The sequence below is a fragment of the Diplotaxodon limnothrissa genome, linkage group LG20 (assembly GCF_057381915.1).
Source record: "Diplotaxodon limnothrissa isolate DT_005_m linkage group LG20, D_limnothrissa_male_GT1.1, whole genome shotgun sequence".
Classification (NCBI taxonomy): Eukaryota; Metazoa; Chordata; class Actinopteri; order Cichliformes; family Cichlidae; genus Diplotaxodon; species Diplotaxodon limnothrissa.
The window spans coordinates 8,165,978-8,186,330 of NC_140615.1; the positions used below are offsets into that span (position 1 = coordinate 8,165,978).

The 20,353-nt window shown below is 37.2% G+C and overlaps 2 protein-coding genes across 2 annotated transcripts; both read left to right on the forward strand.

Moving 5' to 3' along the window:
• The first annotated feature begins 7,428 nt into the window (after positions 1 to 7,428).
• On the forward strand, positions 7,429 to 11,148 carry LOC146610464 (taste receptor type 1 member 2-like). The gene is made up of 6 exons (XM_085344761.1): positions 7,429 to 7,610; positions 7,819 to 8,116; positions 8,210 to 8,935; positions 9,518 to 9,724; positions 9,999 to 10,119; positions 10,220 to 11,148. The coding sequence occupies exons 1-6, from the start codon at positions 7,429 to 7,431 to the stop codon at positions 11,146 to 11,148; spliced, it is 2,463 nt and encodes an 820-aa protein (XP_085200887.1).
• Positions 11,149 to 14,148: 3,000 nt separating this feature from the next.
• tas1r2.2 (taste receptor, type 1, member 2, tandem duplicate 2) lies at positions 14,149 to 19,732 on the forward strand. Its single transcript, XM_085344988.1, has 7 exons — positions 14,149 to 14,164; positions 14,282 to 14,429; positions 14,619 to 14,916; positions 15,035 to 15,760; positions 16,988 to 17,194; positions 17,493 to 17,613; positions 18,804 to 19,732. The coding sequence occupies exons 1-7, from the start codon at positions 14,149 to 14,151 to the stop codon at positions 19,730 to 19,732; spliced, it is 2,445 nt and encodes an 814-aa protein (XP_085201114.1).
• Positions 19,733 to 20,353: the final 621 nt, after the last annotated feature.

Genomic DNA, 20,353 nt, shown 5'->3' on the forward strand with positions numbered 1-20,353 from the left:
TATTTTACCCCAAATATAAAATTTAACATGCATATTATATAGAGATTGAAAATGTGACGTCATTCACGGGTAGAACCGCAAAGGATTCTGGGAACTCGTGGCAAGCGGTACTAGCGCACGCAGGCTTTCAATTAAAATCAGTTATACAGCGATAAAAAGAAACACAAAAATGTCAAGAAGCTGTTGTATTATTAACTGCAATAGCCGGTCGCATGACAGCCACGGGAAGCCGACGGGTAAAGAGATCGTTTTTATCGGATTACGTCGTTGAAGATAAATTGTTCGAGCCATGTTTCCGAAGTAACAAAGAGGCGACGGATGGCCTGGATTGCAGCCATTCAAAGACCAAATATAACGTCCCAGAACACTCCAGCTCACAGGTTAGTCTGCTCCAAGCATTTCCACAAAGGTCAGTCTGCTGTTGTAGTTAATGCGTCATTTTTCTTAACATAATTGGTGATATAGGTTACAAGCAAGTCTGGCGCTGAACAGAAATTGTCGCGCTATGCTCCTTTGTTTATTGTGCATAAATAGTGAATTGTCCTGACACAATATTGTGTTTCGCTTCTGTTATTATGGTACATTGACAAAAACATATACTTTTATTCACAGGATAAAACAGTTGTTTTGTATCACTAATTGTCCAGTACGATTACAGCATACAATATTATTGTCACTGCTACATTTCTGTGATGCTACCAGAAATTATTTCCACTGCTAATTAATTACCATTGAGCTCAAAGGTTATATTAATAAACGGTTAACGAATGTGTATTTATGACGACGATTTGTGAGACTGGTAAACTTATGATACGTACGATGGTCTTTACTTTCTACATGGTGCATTTCAAGGTCCCGTACCCATCCGTCGGTAAACTGTACCTGGGCTTGTTGCAGTGACCGGAAGTTACTAAACTTCATGAGTGTATGCACTCACTCCAAGAAGCGTATAAATATGCATATAAATATGCTACGATGAGATAGCTGACTTCATCTAACTAGCAAATGTTTTCCAGGCTACGTTGGTGATGCAGTTTTTTTTAAAATGATATTTAAAAAAAAAAATCATTTACTTATGTATGATATTTTTGTCATGCGATTTTAAAGCCGGTCCTACAACCGCATCCAAGAATAACATGCAGCTTATCTCAGAACTGTCGGTGAAAATTATTCTTGGAGCTAGGTTTAATTGAGCTGCATTTTAAAGAGGTGCAATTTCACAATTTGTGTATATTTTCTAAGTTCACTATTTTGTCATGTGTTGAGAAAAACACAGATTTAAAAATTACATGGTCTAATATTTACATTTAGCATAACTGCAACATTATTTTTTTCGTTTTTTTTTTAAAGACTCGAAAGGACTTGAAATTCAAAATTTCAGACTTGTGACTTTACTTGGACTTTTACACCAGTGACTTGAGACTCGACTCTGACTTGCCTGACATTACTTGAGACTTGACTTGAGACTTGAGGATAAAGACTTGAGACTTACTTGAGACTTGCAAAACAATGACTTGGTCCCACCTCTGTGATCTAGTCCCATTTCACAAGGTGGTGTACTGTTCCAGATCATTTTCCAATTGCTTCATTTGATTTGTTTCAGCCGCAGATGACAACTGGAGACACATTTAAAGGTGTAAACAAAGTGATGAAAAAATTAAATGGTAGCCTATAGAAAACATATCCTCCAATCTCTAAAATGAGTGTAAGTTTGACATTGAAAAGACATCCACAACAACCACATTTGAACTATAAATAGCTGGTACACGAAGGTCTGACGGACAACCACACTAGATGCGCAGTAGACATTGAAGAAAGACGCCATCTGACTTTACAAAACAACTCCTTCAGTGGACGTTCATATTTTATCCCAGACAGTTCACACAACATTTGAAATACACAGCTGGCTGAAGCACAGTTAAAACTGTATTTACATTATTTGACATTATTTTAACCAGGCAGTGTGCAAAGGTGAGACAGGCCCTTATATCACCCAATATGCCAGTAGCTAATTTGTTATAAACCAATCTCACAATGCCACAATCTCACATTTCTGAATAAAAACTCGGACAAAGCAGTTACCTTCATTATTACTTTCAATGAAAAGGTAACTCCATAAAGGAAGCATATTTGACACGACAGTTTACAGTACAGTGTACAGTACAGAAGTACCACCCCAGCCAGTAAATTTTAAAATGAAAATTTCAAAAAGCCTCCTTCGCTGACCAGACCTGTTGTGGGTTCACAAGGGATCACTGTTTAATGGTGCCCTGTCCATAGGCAGGTGGATCCTGAGGGCCAGTGGGGTGGGCTGCCCAGAGTCTGTTGCTATCTGGGAAAAAGAGTATTCACTACTGATCAAGTTTTACCTTAACGTAGTTGTCAATTATATTTTATTACTAATTCACCTTGTCATGGTGTGTGCATTTTACTTCCTGTTTTATTTTGATGGTGTCATATCTCATGTGTGATGTTCAGTTGTGTTCCCTGGCGTTTCCTATCTTCCTAATTACCTAGTGTGTATATATTGCCTGAGTCTCCCTTTGTTCGTGTCATCCCTCATAGTTGTGTCCTCCTTCACAATATGTTTTCTCCAATGTATCCGAGATTAGATTTTCCTGGTTTGCTATTTATTTTATTTTGACCTTTTTTTTAGTTCAATAAATCCATCTTTAATCTACCCCTCATGTTTCTGAATCCTGCATTTAGGTCCTACTCCCGCCTGCCAAGCAACCACCTTCACATTATTAATATGAAAACCACAGATAACTGATGAGATGGATGACAAGTAGTATGTCCTCTCTTTCCTCTGCCAGATGTTTTCTACAGTCATTGTGCCAGATATGAAGAGGAGGGGTGAGCCATCTCACCACTTTGTGGCAGAATTTACACTTAAGACCCTTCTTTAATGAAATAAAACATTTAGAAGATTAAGGAGTGTGTTTATTGGAATTTTTTTAACAATTGAATACTTTTGGTAATATAGTGTATTACAAACAGTTGTACTGTAATTATAAAATCCAAACAATTATGTGCATGTAAAGCTGTTGGTGTACCATTAAAATTTAAAGATGTGAAAATTCTAATGTGAATAATTTCTCACATCTCTCTACATTAAATGCCAACTAGTGATGAAAAAAATGACATTAAATCTGTGTGATTTCTCTCTTGACATCGTGTTAACATTAAACTCATCACATCGTTTTGTAACACTGTAAAATTACATGGCTTACATGTCTGTAATAATGGCATCTAAATACATTAAAAAGAGTGACTTCATATGTTTTTCCATGCTTGACAAAATACTTCAATAGCAACAGTTAATTTTCTTTAAGCAGTTATCCAAAAGTTCTTCTTGAATACTGGTTTAATATAAGTGGTGCAGTTATGCTATTTATAAGTTGTGTTCTAAGTCTTGGTAGCATTTGTTTATGCAAATACTGCAGCCACTTGTATACTAAAGTAGAAAAAGAGGAAATGGTATTTCATCGGATAAGAGCAAGCATTTGCTTATATATCGGGCATAAGCCTGACAGTCAAATTCTGTTATAGTTCACAGTAATTTGGCAAAAACCTCTTTAAGAATGAAGAATATTCTTGCTTATCTGTGTGCACTGGGGTCTTTTCTACATGGCTTTGATCAATGCACTGTGCCAGATTCTGAGTTTCAGCGAGAAGGAGATTATTTGATAGGTGGACTTTTTAATATTCATCAGGCCAATAGCTCTATCCATCTATCCATCTAGATAGATAGATAGATAGATAGATAGATAGATAGATAGATAGATAGATAACCTTGTAAATTGTGTGTAATTGTTTTACTGAGAAATGTATTTATATGCAATGCACTCATACAGTTGAACAGAAATACTGGAAATCTTTTCTGACATATAGCTGATTGTTTCATGGAACAATAAAATGAAAAAATGAAAAAAATTCCATCCATCCATCCATCTTCATCCGCTATGTCCGGGGCCGGGTCGCGGGGGCAGCAGCCTAAGCAAAGAGGCCCAGACCTCCCTCTCCCCAGCCACCTCCTCCAGCTTGTCTGGGGGAACACCAAGGCGTTCCCAGGCCAGCCGAGAGATATAATCTCTCCAGCGTGTCCTGGGTCTGCCCCGGGGCCTCCTCCCAGTGGGACATGCCTGGAACACCTCACCCAGGAGGCGCCCAGGGGGCATCCTTGTCAGATGCCCGAACCACCTCAGCTGGCTCCTTTCGATGTGGAGCAGCAGCTGCTCTACTCTGAGCCCCTCCCGGATGGCCGAACTCTATCTCTAAGGGAGAGGCCAGCCACCCTTCGGAGGAAGCTCATTTCTGCCGCTTGTATCCGCGATCTCGTTCTTTCGGTCACTACCCACAGCTCGTGGCCATAGGTGAGGGTAGGGACGTAGATCGACCGGTAAATTGAGAGCTTCGCTTTTACACTCAGCTCCCTCTTCACCACGACGGACCGGTGCAGCGTCCGCATTACTGCAGCTGCAGCCCCAATCCGTCTGTCGATCTCCGGCTCCCTTCTCCCATCACTCGCAAACAAGACCCAGAGATACTTGAACTCCTCCACTTGGGGCAGGAACTCATCCCCGACCCGGAGTGGGCACTCCACCCTTTTCCGGCTGAGAACCATGGCCTCAGATTTGGAGGTGCTGATCCTCATTCCCGCTGCTTCACACTCGGCTGCGAACCGTTCCAGTGCGAGCTGGAGGCCTTCACCCGATGAAGCCAACAGAACCACATCATCTGCAAAAATCAGAGATGAGATTCTGAGGCCACCAAAGCGAAAGCCTTCCGCCACTTGGCTGCGCCTAGAAATCCTGTCCATAAAAATTATGAACAGAACCGGAGACAAAGGGCAGCCCTGGCGAAGCCCATCACCCACCGGGAACGAGTCCGACTTATTGCCGGCAATGCGAACCAAGCTCTCACAACGGTTGTATAGGGATCGAATGGCCCGTAGCAATGGGCCAGACACCCCATATTCCCGCAACACCTCCCACAGGACACCCCGAGGGACACGGTCGAATGCCTTCTCCAAGTCCACAAAACACATGTAGACTGGTTGGGCAAACTCCCATGCACCCTCAAGTATCCTGGAGAGGATAAAGAGCTGGTCCAGTGTTCCGCGACCAGGACGAAAACCGCATTGTTCCTCCTGTATCCGAGGTTCGACTAACGGACGAACTCTCCTTTCCAGCACCCTGGCATAGACTTTCCCAGGGAGGCTGAGGAGTGTGATCCCCCTGTAGTTGGAACACACCCTCCGGTCCCCTTTCTTAAAGATGGGGACCACCACCCCGGTCTGCCAGTCCACAGGTACTGCCCCTGATCTCCACGCAACATTGCAGAGGCGTGTCAACCAGGACAGCCCTACAACGTCCAGAGCCTTCAGGAACTCGGGGCGGACCTCATCAACACCAGGGGCTCTGCCACCAAGGAGTTGTTTAACTGCCTCAGTGACCTCGCCCCCGGAAATTGGCGGGTCATTCCCCTCATCCCCAGACTCTGCTTCCTCCTCGGAAGACGTGTCAGTGGGATTAAGGAGGTCCTCGAAGTATTCCTTCCACCGCCTGACAATTTTCTCAGTCGACATCAGCAGCGCTCCGCCAGCACTATACACAGTGCAGGTAGAGCACCGCTTTCCCCTCCTGAGACATCTGACGGTTTGCCAGAATCTCTTCTGAAAAAAATTCTTGTATGTAATAATATGTAATATATGGTTTTATGGTTGTTGTGAAATAAATCTGTATAAAACAATTTTAGGTTCAAAAACATTGGAAATATCATTTTGATTTCACAGTCACACATCTATATATGTTAAGAAGCAATTGTATTTCAAGCTACTAAATAACAATATTTCCCTCATGGAACTTGTACTTTTGTTAATTTCACTGTAGATCATGTTCTTAAATATACAAACACTTTGAAATCTTACAAGATTATATATTAATTAAAAGGCTAATAAAATTCAGTGATATTTTTAATTTTATTGTCTTAAACATTTTAACATCAAAATGTACTGCAGTTTAATAACAGTAAATTTCATTCAATTAAACTCAGTTGTGTAGCGGGCTTCATTTTCTGCTCAGCTATTTGGTTACTGTTGTCATACAAATCTGACCACATGTGCGCAGGACTCCATATAAAATTATTTTCTTTATGCATATTTTAAAGAAATATTTGATACAGATAACATTTACATTTTTCATCAAATTGAATTGAATTGCAGGTGACCCATAGGGGCATAAAAATACCTGTACACAAAACACGAGAAGAACACACATGATATTAGGATATATATTTTCTAAAAATAATCAGTTTTATGATGAATACTATGTTGAAACTGTAGCTTATGCCTGGCCACTTGTCATTGTTATTCACAGTGTAGTTTGTGCAAATGATCTCACCAATGTCCTGTTTGGTCAAAGGTTAGGTCATGCAAAACAGGATGTTTATGCAACAGGATGTATCATTTAGGCATAACCCAAAGATACATCCTCGAATTATTAATACAGTTTGCATGTATGCATATGCTTGTAACCCCATATTATTTTCCAGCCAAATCAGTACTTGTATACCGTCATACATGGGTTTTCCCTTAAGCAAAACCTACATTAAAGAAAACTCATCACTTAAGACTGTTGAAAGGTTGTAATAATGTGTCTATTCACTTAATTAGTTCTCTGATTTACTTTGTCTTACTAACTGTCACTTTTCCTATGCTGCTCTCTTTTAGAGATCTGCAAGTAAATTTACAGTGCCTTTATGGTTTAGCTGAAAAAAGTGTAATAATAAATAACTGTATATAATATAAAATAATAATTGTATCATAAGAGAAAGCAATAATATATATAATGCTTTATCAGTCTCTAACAAAAAGTATATTTTGCCACTTTCTTGCAAACCCCTAATCAAAAAACTTTTACAACTATGAACATATTTACATGTAGTATGAGCCATTAGGGATTGTTAAAGACAGTGGTATTATTACATTCTTTTGAAAATTTATTCTAACCAGTGTGCTGCCAGTATTTATCAAGCTTCTCCAAGGATTCTTGGCTTAAGTTTTATCATGCAGTTTTCAGGCATTATGACAATGGGTTTCTGCATTGGATACATTTTTTTAATAAATCATTTTTGGTAACATATAATCAAGTGCAAGTTAAAAGAATGCCTCATTTATCCACAGCTGGGGGCATTTCAGTTACTATCCAGTCATCAAAGGCACTTAGCAACTTGAATGTGTTTTGCATACTAATTTGTGAATTGTCTTCCAACCATTAACAAGTACGTATGTACGATATCAACAGCCATGCATCATTAAGCTCATGGAAATAAATAGTGGTAACTTGCTCATACAAGTAGTGCATTGCTTCTTATAAGCACAGTGTAATCTCATTAGATGCCAGATCAGACTGGCAAATGGTAACTATGAGGCATTTTCTTACTTCTCTGTATCTGCTGGGAACTTTTTTACATACTTTGACTAAATGCACAATGTCAGCCACAGACTTCCATCTGGATGGAGATCATTTGATTGGTGGACTTTTTAATATTCATTATGCCCATGGCGGTATTTATCAAACAAAACCACAGGCCATTGACTGTTCCAGGTAAGCTTTCTAACCAAATCTTGATATGTGGAACTCTAAAAGTACCAAATGACACACCTTACATTATATAACTTCACCTAAACTAAGTCACTGAGTGTAACTTAGTAGCACATTTACATGTAACTACATTAAGATAACTACATTAAGTCAGCTGTGAACAATTTTTATGTTTCATTTAAAAGCTTTTACTCTCTTTCTCTGTCAACAGTCAACCATTCAGTCTCTCAGACTATCGGAGGTTTCAGATGATGAGATTTGCTCTGGAACAAATTAATAACTCTACCTACATACTGCCAAATGTGTCCCTTGGGTATGAAATATTTGACCACTGCTCAGATACAAAGAACTTCCCAGGAATTTTAAATCTTATCTCAGTAAATGGCCTGATTCAACCTTGGTTTGAACCACTCAAGAATTTTTCCAGAGTGATGGCAGTGGTTGGCCCTTTTACAAGCACAGATGCCCTGACTATAGCCCCGCTCTTCATGACAGATCTCATTCCTATGGTAAGTTAGAATTATAAACTAAAATGAAGTTCACCTAAAGTTGTGAATATATGACGAGAAATAGTAAAAATGTCTCCATTACTCTCTCGACAGGTCAGTTATGGAGTTGGCAGCTCTCGCCTATCAAATAAAATAAAATTTCCTTCCTTCCTACGGACAGTGCACTCCAATGACGGGATGATTGAAGTCATTGTTAAGATCATAGTGCACTTCAATTGGCGCTGGGTTGCTTTCCTAAACAGTGACAATGATTATGGTCGTGATGGCCTAGATCTTTTTATAAAGAAGATCGACGGTACTGACATCTGCCTAGCTTATACGAATGCTCTCAATGACAATACAAACTACTCCCAAATATTCGAACAGATAGAAGCACAAAAAATACATGTTGTCATTGTTTTTGCTCCAGAAGCGACTTCAGAAGCTCTTGTTGAGACAGCAGTACAAGTGAATTTCAGAAATAAAGTGTGGATAGCATGTGACACCTGGTCCATTAACAAAAGGCTTTCCAAGATGAAAGGAATCAGAAACATTGGAACTGTACTAGGTGTGTCTCAGCCAGTAGAGACAGTACCTGGCTTCAATAATTTTATCTACTCTACCAAAAGACAGACGTTTTTTAAAAATGAAGCACAAACTGGGTTTTGTAATCAGGCTTGCAATTGCAGCTACGTGACACCAGAGGATATCATTTCAGCAGATGCGTCTTATTCATTTACTGTTTATTCAGCTGTGTATGCCATTGCTCACGGTTTACACAATGCCTTGCAATGTGGAGATGGTAAATGCAGTGATAAGATTACCCTGTTCCCATATATGGTAAGTGTGCAAACAGTACTCAAGAGATTATGTGTTTCATCTTACTGACAACTGTAACCTCTATGTGTGTCTAAACATTTTAAAATACTGATCCTTCCTATCTTTTTTGTGATCACACACTGCATAGAGCAAGGTATATAAGGTGGGTAAACTAGAATAAGATGCCACCCTCTCTATCTCTAAGTTTATTGAGCTTAAACGTCAGTATCAGAAGTAACATCAGAAATAGTTCTCCAGGCTTCTTGAAGGACATTGCAGCTGCATTTTGTTCTATTCTCTGTCAAGATCACCCCATACTGCACCAATCATGTTAAAGTCTGGACTCCTTTGGCTAGATTATTATTCCAGCAGAGTACCTGATCAAGTGGAGGGCATAGGCATAGTATCAAACCTTACGTCTCTCTTAAAATGCATCCATCCAGCCATTACCTCCTACTTCTTGTGTCCTCAAAATCCTTAAAATGTACCCTTTCTGTAAAAGGTTTCACCATTCTGCAGTTTCTCCTTTCTCTGGGATATTTCAACAGCCTAAGTAATAAGTGTGAATATCCTGTTACAGTTACCTCTTTATGCCTACAACAGGTTTTAGAAGAGTTGCAGAAGTCAAACTTTACACTTTTAAACCAGAATATTCAATTTGATGAGAATGGAGATTTCAAGTCTGGATCATACTCAGTAGTTTTCTGGAATCAGACTGGAGATGCACAGGAGATTGGCTTTTACAGCTTTTATCCATCTCTTCAATTCTTCATCAACAACACCATGATTAAATGGTACACAGATGGAGATGTAAGTTGTGTTTTTGAATCTTTTCATACAGTATATCAACACTTTAGACAGTATAAAGTAATCAAATCATCGTTTTTTGTATCTTTTTTCCTTTCAAATGATACATTTTTACATAAAGACACACTAGTGTAGTTATTCAGGGCAAAACATACTATCGAGTAAATAAACAGATGGTGGTTGTTAGTATTTAGTGAGCGGCCCTAAATTTTAAAAACTGTGGCTGCAGTCCTTTTCCTGTTGTCTGTATATTTTACAAAATAATATCCTTGAACAGGTACCTACTTCATTATGTTCAGCAGAATGTCCTGTTGGATATGTACAAAAGCAAACTGGAATCCACAAATGCTGTTTTAACTGTGAAATATGTCCAAATGGAACCTATATCAACATCACAGGTAAATTATTTTAAGAGTTTCATGTATCATAAGTTACCTGCAGCATTTTCTTTTTCAAAAATCAGTTTAATGATGGTCTGTCCTTTTGTTGTCTAAACAGAAGATCGCTACAACTGCATCAACTGCAAAGACACACAATGGTCTAAAAAAGGAAGTATTTCATGTGATCTGCGTGTAGTGGAGTATATGCCATTTACAGACAACTGGGCTATACTGATCATGGTCGGTGCCTGGGCCTTAGTGGGCATGACATTATCCATGTCTGTTCTCTTTGTTGTTAACTATAACACACCTGTTGTCAAATCTGCTGGGGGACCAATGTGCTTCCTAATTTTAGGCTGTCTCAGTCTGTCTAGTCTTAGTGTATTTTTTTACTTTGGCAAGTCAACAGTTGCTTTCTGTGTATTAAGATACTTGCCATTTCTCTTATTCTACACTATTTGTTTAGCATGTTTTGTTGTGCGCTCTTTTCAAATTGTTTGTATTTTCAAAATAGCAGCCCAGATACCCAAACTCCACAGTTGGTGGATGAAATATCATGGACAGCACCTAGTCATCACTGTGGCATTTATCACTGAGGCTTTCTTGCTTCTTATTAGCTATTCATATGCTGCACCCAAACCCTACCAAAACAAAGTTTGGTACCCAGACAAAATCCTACTTGATTGTGAAATTAATCCTAAAGCAATATCTTGCTCTGTGATTTTACCTTTATTGTTGTGCTCTCTTTGCTTTGCTTTCTCCTACATGGGAAAAGACCTACCAAAAAATTACAATGAGGCCAAAGCAATAACTTTTTGTCTCCTCCTGCTGATCTTAACCTGGATTGTTTTTGTCACACAATATATGCTTTACCGTGGGAAATTCATCCTAATGTTTAATGCTCTGGCTGTACTCTCCAGCCTCTACTGCTTTCTGTTGTGGTACTTCCTCCCAAAATGTTACATCATAATTTTTCAGCCACACCGAAACACACCTAAGTACTTCCAAAGTCTCATTCAAAATTATACCAAAACAATTAGCCAATAGCTGCCTCTAATAATTTTGTGTCTCCACAGGCAGAAAAACTAATGTACTCAGGACCTTCTGCTAAAATGTTGCTTTTAAGTAATTTTCTTATTTAGATCAGGAGTTCTCTTTTGGTAAATATGCTTATGGATTTTTGTGACAAGAGTTAGATGAAAATGAATGAGAAGATGTTCTCTCAAAAGTTACCAGTCTTACTTACACTTATGTTGCTCTAAATGAAATTATCTCTAAATGAGATAAGACAATTAATTAATTAATACCTGTTTACAATGTAATTACATAAATATATATTTTCCTTTGGACCAAGATAATCTGGTTTTTTACCTTGTTCCTAGGCTTTACGATCAATTGGTTCTGAATAGAACCTTGTTCTCAACAAAGCCGTAGGAGAGTGGTATCAATTCTCTCATCTTATTCACAAGAAAGCAATTATGTGTACTGTATAAAATGTAAACTTTTCTTGAATGGATAGGTTTTCTTAGGTTTTTCTGTAGTAGTAGCAGTACTAGTGCTTTTCACTCATATTGCGCTTAATTAATAAGCAAAACCCAATAAAGTTTAACCATTACTAGACAAGTCGTGAATTCTCCAGACTTAATTTATTTATCAACACATCAAGTTTGGAAGCCAATTCTGTCCAACTGCAAAATGTTGTTTTGTAATTTTCCCTTTGTTATTGTGCTCTCTTTGTTTTCCCAACAGGCAACTTGTTTAAGCAAGGTACAGACAAATCAGTGATCATGTAGATAAGACATGAGATGTTTATTTACATTTTTCAGTGATGTTCTGTACCCCCTAGAGCAGGGGTGTCGAACTCCAGGCCACGAGGGCCGGTGTCCTACAGGTTTTAGATAACATCCTGGGTCAACACACCTGAATCAAATGATTAGTTCATTACCAGACTTCTGTAGAACTGCAAGGCACATTGAGGGGGTAATTTAGCCATTTAAATCAGCTGTGTTGGATCCAGGACACCGGCCCTCAAGGCCTGGAGTTCGACACCTGTGCCCTAGAGTATAGTATAGTAATACAACATCTCACTAAAAACATCCTTGTATACTATCATTCATTGTTCTGAATTTAGTCCAAGTACCTGTAGCTGCATCTTTATTACAATGTGGATTTCTAAAATGCCTCTTTTCATGATAAATTGTGGGGTTTCCATCATTAATCGCCCGTTCTAGCAAACTTACCTAGCATTTATACAAAAGCACTGCTCTGCTGCTTGTTTAGACACTTTTTAAGGGTACTCAAGCATCCTTAAATTTCAATTCTATTATTTAGAAGTAATAATGTAATTTTATGTTATCTCACCTCTAATATCATATTCTGGCAAACTGTTTATTGACAATGTTGCATGTCAGAAGGAAACAGGTTTAAATGTCCAGTGTTCTTGATGTCATGATGTCACAGTGCACTGATAGAAGCACTGGATGCTTTAACAACAAGGCTTTACATTAAAGGTCATTTTTTGGCATTATTTATTAGGAAAAAAAGCATAATGTATTCATAGATATAGTGTGTAATTACGTCTTCCAACAAACTGATGCATTCTCATAAACATAAAATGTATCTTTTAAAAATACATAGGAGTGGGTTTGCTGTATGTTCCGATGTTCCTCCACCATATTTGAATACAGTGGCTGTGAAGGATATCTTCCTTCCAACTAATGGCATTTTACACGTGTGTGTATAATTCGCCAAAGGTGGAGAGTAAAAAAAGTCATAGGCATTTGTGTACCATGGAGGGATTTTTATATTCATGGGCACACCTTCAGACTCAGCATATACAGCATCATACCTATGTTTTATCATTAAAGACAGGGTCTCCTTCACCAAAGCAATGTTTTGGTGAAGGAAACTGTGATAATAATAATAATAATAATAATAATAATAATAATACTAATAATAATAATAATAATAATAATAATAATAATAATAATAATAATAATAATAATACAAAACCTAACGTAACTGCAATAGATGCACTTTTAATTATAAAGTAAAGAAAATGTTTTGGGATTAAAGTACAAACAAACAGATGACTGTTATTATGCCTAATGACTTTAACCATTAGCATATAACTGATTCTATATGAAAGTGTTTCAAACTACTGACTATTGCTAGTTAAAGCAAGTTTATCTGTAATATTTTGTTGCATTTGGTCTTAATGCAGAGTTATAGTTGAAACACATTTTTTGTTTATCAGCCCACAGTCTCACCAGATGAGACCTATCTCTTAATATGAACCAGAAAGTTCTGCCCTTCAAACAGGGAGTTACCTTCAAATTTGGGTTAGGGTTCTTGTCATTCACCACTTACATCTGCTGAGTGATTGCAAATTTTGAATGGCCTGTGTGGTTACATGTTAAATTATACAGGGATCATTTGTAAGAGGATGTGGTCACTTACTGTTTGGTAATGATCAAGGGGTGAGTTGTTGTTTTTCTGTCTTTTGTTGCTCTGACCTAGTGCAATCTTAGTTGAAGTACACATTTCTTCCAAAGGACAAATGCATTTTGGCACATTTTCTGCAGTGGAAAGAGCAGCTTGTAGTTAGCATTAGTGTGCTTCAGTCATTTTAATAAATATCTACAAATACGAATAAATAGTTTGACGGTGGATGTAATGATTTTGTGATAGTGTAACATGATTTAAAAACATAAAACCAGCCAAAGGGCTTTTAAATCAAGGCCCAAACGTTTTATGCCAGTATTTATGCCAGCATTTCAGAATTCTAGCTTTGGTTGCGCCCAAAGAAGACAAAGATATTTTAAAGACCTCATATCTGTCACGGAGTCAAATAAAATCTAAAGTAAATGTGTTATAATGTCTAAAGGAAGGAAATGATTAATTGAGTTATTCCAGATAGAAGCATTACACTAATTTGCTTGTGATGGTTGTTCAACTTTGTGCACAAACAGCAGCTTGGATGCTTTTGCATACTGATTTGTGAAAGTTCATTCAACCATTTATAGCATCACCATGTGCATGTAAATGATGACGGGAGGGGACAGTCATCACTGTATTATAACTCACTAAAGGCAGAGGCACATTTTGGTAGAGTGCACAACAGAACACTAAGAAAGAGCTTCAGCAATGAAACATTTTTTAGAATCTTTCTGTCTGCTAGGAGCATTTCTACATGTCTGCACTCAACATACTGTCCCAGCGTCAGAGTTTCAGCTGGAAGGGGATTATTTGATAGGTGGACTTTTTCACATTCATGACGACATTGGCTCTGTGTATCATGAAAGACCAGAAGCTCTCGACTGCACCACGTAAGTTTTATGATAAATCTAGTTGGATGCCTTTACAAAGTCCAACTACGTAGTATAGAATTTAATCTGATCTGTGTCCTTGTTCAATTGAATTTATGTAATAATAACAAAACTACAGAAATACGAAGCTTTTAAGCAATATTTCAGATTTTTATGGTTAATCCTGTTCTCTTGTCTTCTTGTCCTCAGTAAACCACTCACATTCTCAAATTATCGGAGATTTCAGATGATAAGATTTTCTGTAGAGCAAGTTAATAACTCTACCAATTTACTGCCAAATGTATCTCTTGGCTATGACATATTTAACCACTGCTCAGATACGCAGAATTTTCCAGGTGTTTTGAAATTAATCTCAGCTAATGGTTCAATACAACCTTGGAGTGACAAACAAAGTGTTCTGTCTAAAGTAATAGCTGTGGTCGGTCCTTTCACAAGCACTCAATCCCTGACCGTAGCCCCGCTATTCATGGTAAATCTTGTTCCTATGGTAAGTTGTTAACAAATAATATGACAAAAACAGTTTTATAGAAAGATTATGACTTCTTTTTGTCATTATTTATTGTACCTGAAAATGATCAAATTCTCTATTATTTTCTATTTAACAGGTTAATTATGCAACTTCTACTTCTGTGTTCTCAAATAAGGCAAAATATCCATCGTTCCTGCGTACATTGCCTTCCAATTTAAATATGATAGATGTGATTGTAAGAATTTTGCAAAAATTCAACTGGCGCTGGGTTGCTTTCCTTAACAGTGATGATGATTATGGTAATGATGGTCTGTATTTGTTCACTCAGAGGATAAAGGATACTGAGATCTGCCTACCATATTCCAAAGGCCTGAGTGACAGCACCAATTACACTCAAACGTTCAAACAGATGGAGGCAAAACAGATAAATGTCATTATTGTTTTTGCTCTAGAAAACAATGTTGAACCTCTCATTGAGTCAGCAATGCTACTGAATGTGACAAATAAGGTGTGGATAGCAGGGGATGCATGGGCCTTGAACAAAAAACTCCCCAAAATGAAAGGAATCAAAAACATTGGAACCGTACTTGGAGTAGCTGAGCCAGTAGTGACAATACCTGGTTTTAGTGATTTTTTGCATTCTTCCAAAGCCCAACTTCATTGTAAATATGCAGAGCAAGACACATTTTGCAATCAGAAATGTAACTGTAGTTGCATGAATCCTGAGGATATCTTTGCTGCAGACCCATCATACTCTTTTGCAATTTACTCTGCCATATATGCCATTGCTCATGCCTTACACAATACCTTACGATGTGGAGCTGACAAATGTGATAGCAATATCACAGTGTACCCCTACATTGTAAGTATACAAGCCTTTTTTTAATCATCCTGAGAACTGTCTAATAATGTTATGTAAATGTGGTAATAATGTACTATAATACAGTACAAGTTATTGGACAAAAGGACCCCCCTGATGATCCTCTAATCGCCTGAGCAGAGGTGTGAAACTGGCTCAGGCGATTAGAGGATCATCAGGGGGTCCTTTTGTCCCTCTGTCGGGGGACACTCCCACTAGGTTTAAATCTGGGATTCCCCACCATTTGACCTTAGAACTGAAGAAGCTTCTCGGATGAGAGGTGAAACGTCTTCAAGCAACTTAAAGAAGTCCAGACACTTTTCTTTGCAAGCTCCTTTGATTATATATGCTTCATTTTCCAGTTAAACACACTTTAACAACCAGGGTTTTTTTGCACTCCTGAATCCAGGTTATAATGTAGAAACTACTGCACATGTTTCCAGGTAGTCATGACACTTCCTGGAGGTTTTTTTTTTCTAATATGTCAATAAGTAGTTAGAAACTGGCGGTCTTGCATTTTGCATCCCTGATTTCTGGTTAATACCACATGCTTCCAGGTAATAGGCCACAACATTAAAACACAGTCTTTGCATTTTCATCTTGAAACAAATAAAAATACTGAGGACCAATGTAGGATTAGTTTTACCATTATAATAGGATAAATATGTCCCAGAGTCTTGAAGCACTGACCAATATTACCTTATTATATTTTACGAGTTTACTACAACAAGTGTTTCTTTTCTTTTTTTTATTTAAATGCACAGGTTATCATATTACTACCACCATATTAATACATTGTATCATATTATATGCTATAATAAACTATATACTTCTACCAACTGGTTTCTTGGATAATGATTTGCTAATGAACTTTATGATACTGATAATAACTTGATACTTCTATATTATTACTTTCTTGTTACCAAATTACCTAAATATTACCAAGTCATTACTGACAGAAAGTACTCTCTATGCTTCTAAGCAGTTAGAACAGGGAATTGCCTTCTACTGTGTTGAATTCCATCTTTTAACAATAGCCTGCAAGTGGTTTGAAACTGAGATGACGTATTGTTGTAATTCTGAAACCAAACTCTTTTTCAATAGTTGTAGAACTTGTCACTTCATATTGTGAAAAAGTTTAGGTCTACTATCTATATCATCAATATATGATTTTTTTTTCTTTTAAATACAAAGAATTAATGGTTGTGTAATTTTTTCTGCACACATCAGGTTCTAGCAGAGCTGAGGAAGTCAAATTTTACACTTGTAAATAATAGTATTCAGTTTGATGACAACGGAAATCTAAAGCAAGGATCCTATTCAGTAGTTTTCTGGAATAACAGTGGTGATGCACAGGAGATTGGATTTTATCAGTTTAATTCAGAAGTGCATTTCTTCGTGGATGATAGCAAAATTGAATGGCACACCAATGGAGAAGTAAGTTTTTATTGTTGTTGTTGTTATTAATACAACATTTAGTTAAACATAATATATGAAAAATGTTTGTTTGTTTGTTTGTCTCAAGATGATTTAACAGCACCAACCAAAGTCAAAACACACTATCAAAGATCCTTTGTTTTTATTTTATTTTTTTCAGGGGTTTTTTGGCATTTGTTGTTGTATATAAAGCATCTTTTTTGTGTTGGTTTTTCTCCCCAATCTGTTGCTACCCTTCAGAAATGCTTTTTTTTTTTTTTTTTACTTATTTTATGTGCTAAATATATGTCTTGTACAGGTACCTACTTCCTTATGTTCCCCAGAATGTCCTGCAGGATATATAAAAAAGCGAAATGGAATCTATGAATGCTGCTTCGACTGTGAAATCTGTGCAAATGGAACTTACGTCAACATTACGGGTAATGGTTTGCAACGTGACTAAATATACAGGTTCATCATGGCAAAAGTACATACTTTCTTTAAGTACAAGTTTAGATATACAGTATGTGTTAAAAAAAAACTTTGATTAAAAAAACAAAGTACTGATTTAACTTCTTTTGCTCACATAAAAGTGAAAAGGCACAAGTATTAATAAAAAGTATTAATATAATATATTTTTTTATTTAGTAAATGGAAATACTAACTTTTTCACACCTAAGAAGAAAGAGCACAGTCAGGAATTAAAGTGTGGCAGGTTGGGAAACACTAAAATCTGTTGTAGGGTCTCATCAATATAGTACATTTAATCAACAGAAGTTGACTCAAAAAGCTTTAAAGACAAGCACATTTACATTTCAGATCTCTAAAAAACTGCTTTCTTATGTTAACTCATTGTTGTGGAAAATAAGTAAATCATGACGTTGTTCTCCCCCCCTAAATACGCTGTAAGTATCAGTATCAGTATTGGAATCAGCAATACCGGTCCGGTACTTATGTGGTATTGGATTGATACCTGAATTTGTACTATCATATAGCACTAACTGCGACCACAACTTACAGACATCTGGACCAAAAAACAAATAAAGAATGCATCATTCTGTCCTACTTTAACCCCTGAGTATAATGATATAAATCATACAAAACAGTATACATAAATTATATATTATGTGTTTTTTGCCTCTTTCTTCTGTTATTTCAATAAGCTCCATTTAAGCTCAAATCAGTTGGAAGGCACTCAATGTTGGGGGGAGAAACTTACCTTAAATGCATAAAATCCGAAGTAACAAGCCTGTTCTGAAAATCTAATGAATAGCACAGACAATTGTGTTAAAATGTAGGGAGTAAAAAGCTGTTAGAAAAATGAATACTAAAGTAAAGAGTAAAGTACAGATATCTAAATTCTACAGAAGTGCCGTAACAATGTTTTTAGTACTTTGTTTCTTCCCATAAAGATAACTATACTTTTATTTCACGTGGTTTTAAAGATTCACCTTGATCCTTAAAAACTAAATGGACCACTGTCTCCTCAATAGTATTGATGCAGTTTTTTCAGTTATTACAGTTATTTTGGGTGTAATGAAGCTATGAATAATGCAAACAAATTTGATCAAAAACTGAACATTTTCAAATATAAATCTATTAATATGGTTTATTGTCTCTTGTAAAACAGAGAGTCCATACACCTGCCTCAAGTGTAAGGACATCGAATGGTCTGAAGAGGGAAGTACATCATGTAATCTGCGGGCTGTGGAGTACATATCAGCCACAGATATTGTGGCTACATTGGTCTTCGTAGCGGCCTGTGCATTTGTGGGCATGACGTTAGCCATGTCTGTTCTCTTTTCAGTCAACTACAACACACCTGTCGTCAGATCTGCTGGTGGACCAATGTGCTTCTTAATTTTAGGCTGTCTAAGTCTGAGTAATCTTAGTGTATTCTTTCATTTTGGTAAGCCGACAGTCCCTCTTTGTACTTTGAGATACTTACCATTTCTCTTATTCTACACTATTTGTCTAGCATGTTTTGTTGTGCGCTCTTTTCAGATTGTTTGCATTTTTAAAATAGCAGCCAAGATCCCCAAGCTCCACAGTTGGTGGGTAAAATATAACGGACAGTGGCTGGTCATTGTTGTTGCATTTGTCATTCAAGCAATCTTCCTCGTTATTGGCTATTCTTGTAAACCTCCAAGCCCCTATAATGAAACATCCTGGTACCCTGACAAAATCATACTCAGCTGTGACATCAGTCTACAAGCATCTACAGCTTCTGTGATTTTACTGTCATCAATATGCACTCTTTGCTTTATTTTCTCATACATGGGCAAAAACCTTCCTAAAAACTACAATGAGGCCAAAGCAATAACCTTCTGCCTCCTCCTGCTGATCCTCACTTGGATCATCTTCGCCACAGAGTGCATGCTTTACCGTGGGAAGTACATACAGCTTCTTAGTGCCCTGGCTGTACTTTCCAGCCTGTACTCTTTTCTGTTTTGGTATTTCCTCCCAAAATGTTTCATCATTCTTTTTCAACCCCACAAAAACACACAGCAGTACTTCCAAGGTCTCATTCAAAATTATACCAAAACAATTAGCCAGTAGCTCACTTCAGGAAATGTATCAATCACTTCAGATAGAGACGTCATAGATGGATCTTTTTTAGTTCAATGCTCTAATGTCAAATCCTCTTTGAAATATATGTAAATCATGCTTGAGTTACTTAAAGCAAACAATTTTATTTTTAGAAATGTGCTTTATATTCTAAAGAGCTTTCACATAACTCATATCTGTAGTCAGCTATGTAGGATTCTGGCACAAGATTAAATTAACTATTTGGGGGTTATGGTTTCTGTTTATGTATATCATGTTAAAGAATGGATGTATAGTTTTCAAAATCTTTTAAAGTTATATGCATTTCCATCACTTTGAAGCATGAAGTAAATATACACATGAATGAATTCTGTACTAATTCTGATATTTTCATGAACAGCTGTGTAAAAATCAGTGATTAAAAGAACATGAAATAAGATGTTTTCCTATTTTCTTTTTTGGTTGCTGTAACACAAATGTGACCACTTGGTGGCATCACTTCACAGTGTGCCTACAAGCAGGCCATTGGTTCAACCATACTGTACTTCAACGTTGCCAGTGCAAAGCCAAACTCTGGCGAAAAATATGCAGTTTTGTATTGCACTATGAAAAGAATTGTACATGTTACAGTGA

Coding starts and splice junctions, on each gene's coding strand:
- tas1r2.2 (XM_085344988.1), top strand. Junction 14,430..14,618: donor GAAGCTCTCGACTGCACCAC/GTAAGTTTTATG, acceptor TCTTGTCCTCAG/TAAACCACTCACATTCTCAA. Junction 17,614..18,803: donor AACTTACGTCAACATTACGG/GTAATGGTTTGC, acceptor CTTGTAAAACAG/AGAGTCCATACACCTGCCTC.
- LOC146610464 (XM_085344761.1), top strand. CDS start 7,429: ATGAGGCATTTTCTTACTTCTCTGTATCTGCTGGGAACTTTTTTACAT. Junction 8,117..8,209: donor TGACAGATCTCATTCCTATG/GTAAGTTAGAAT, acceptor CTCTCTCGACAG/GTCAGTTATGGAGTTGGCAG. Junction 10,120..10,219: donor AACCTATATCAACATCACAG/GTAAATTATTTT, acceptor TTGTCTAAACAG/AAGATCGCTACAACTGCATC.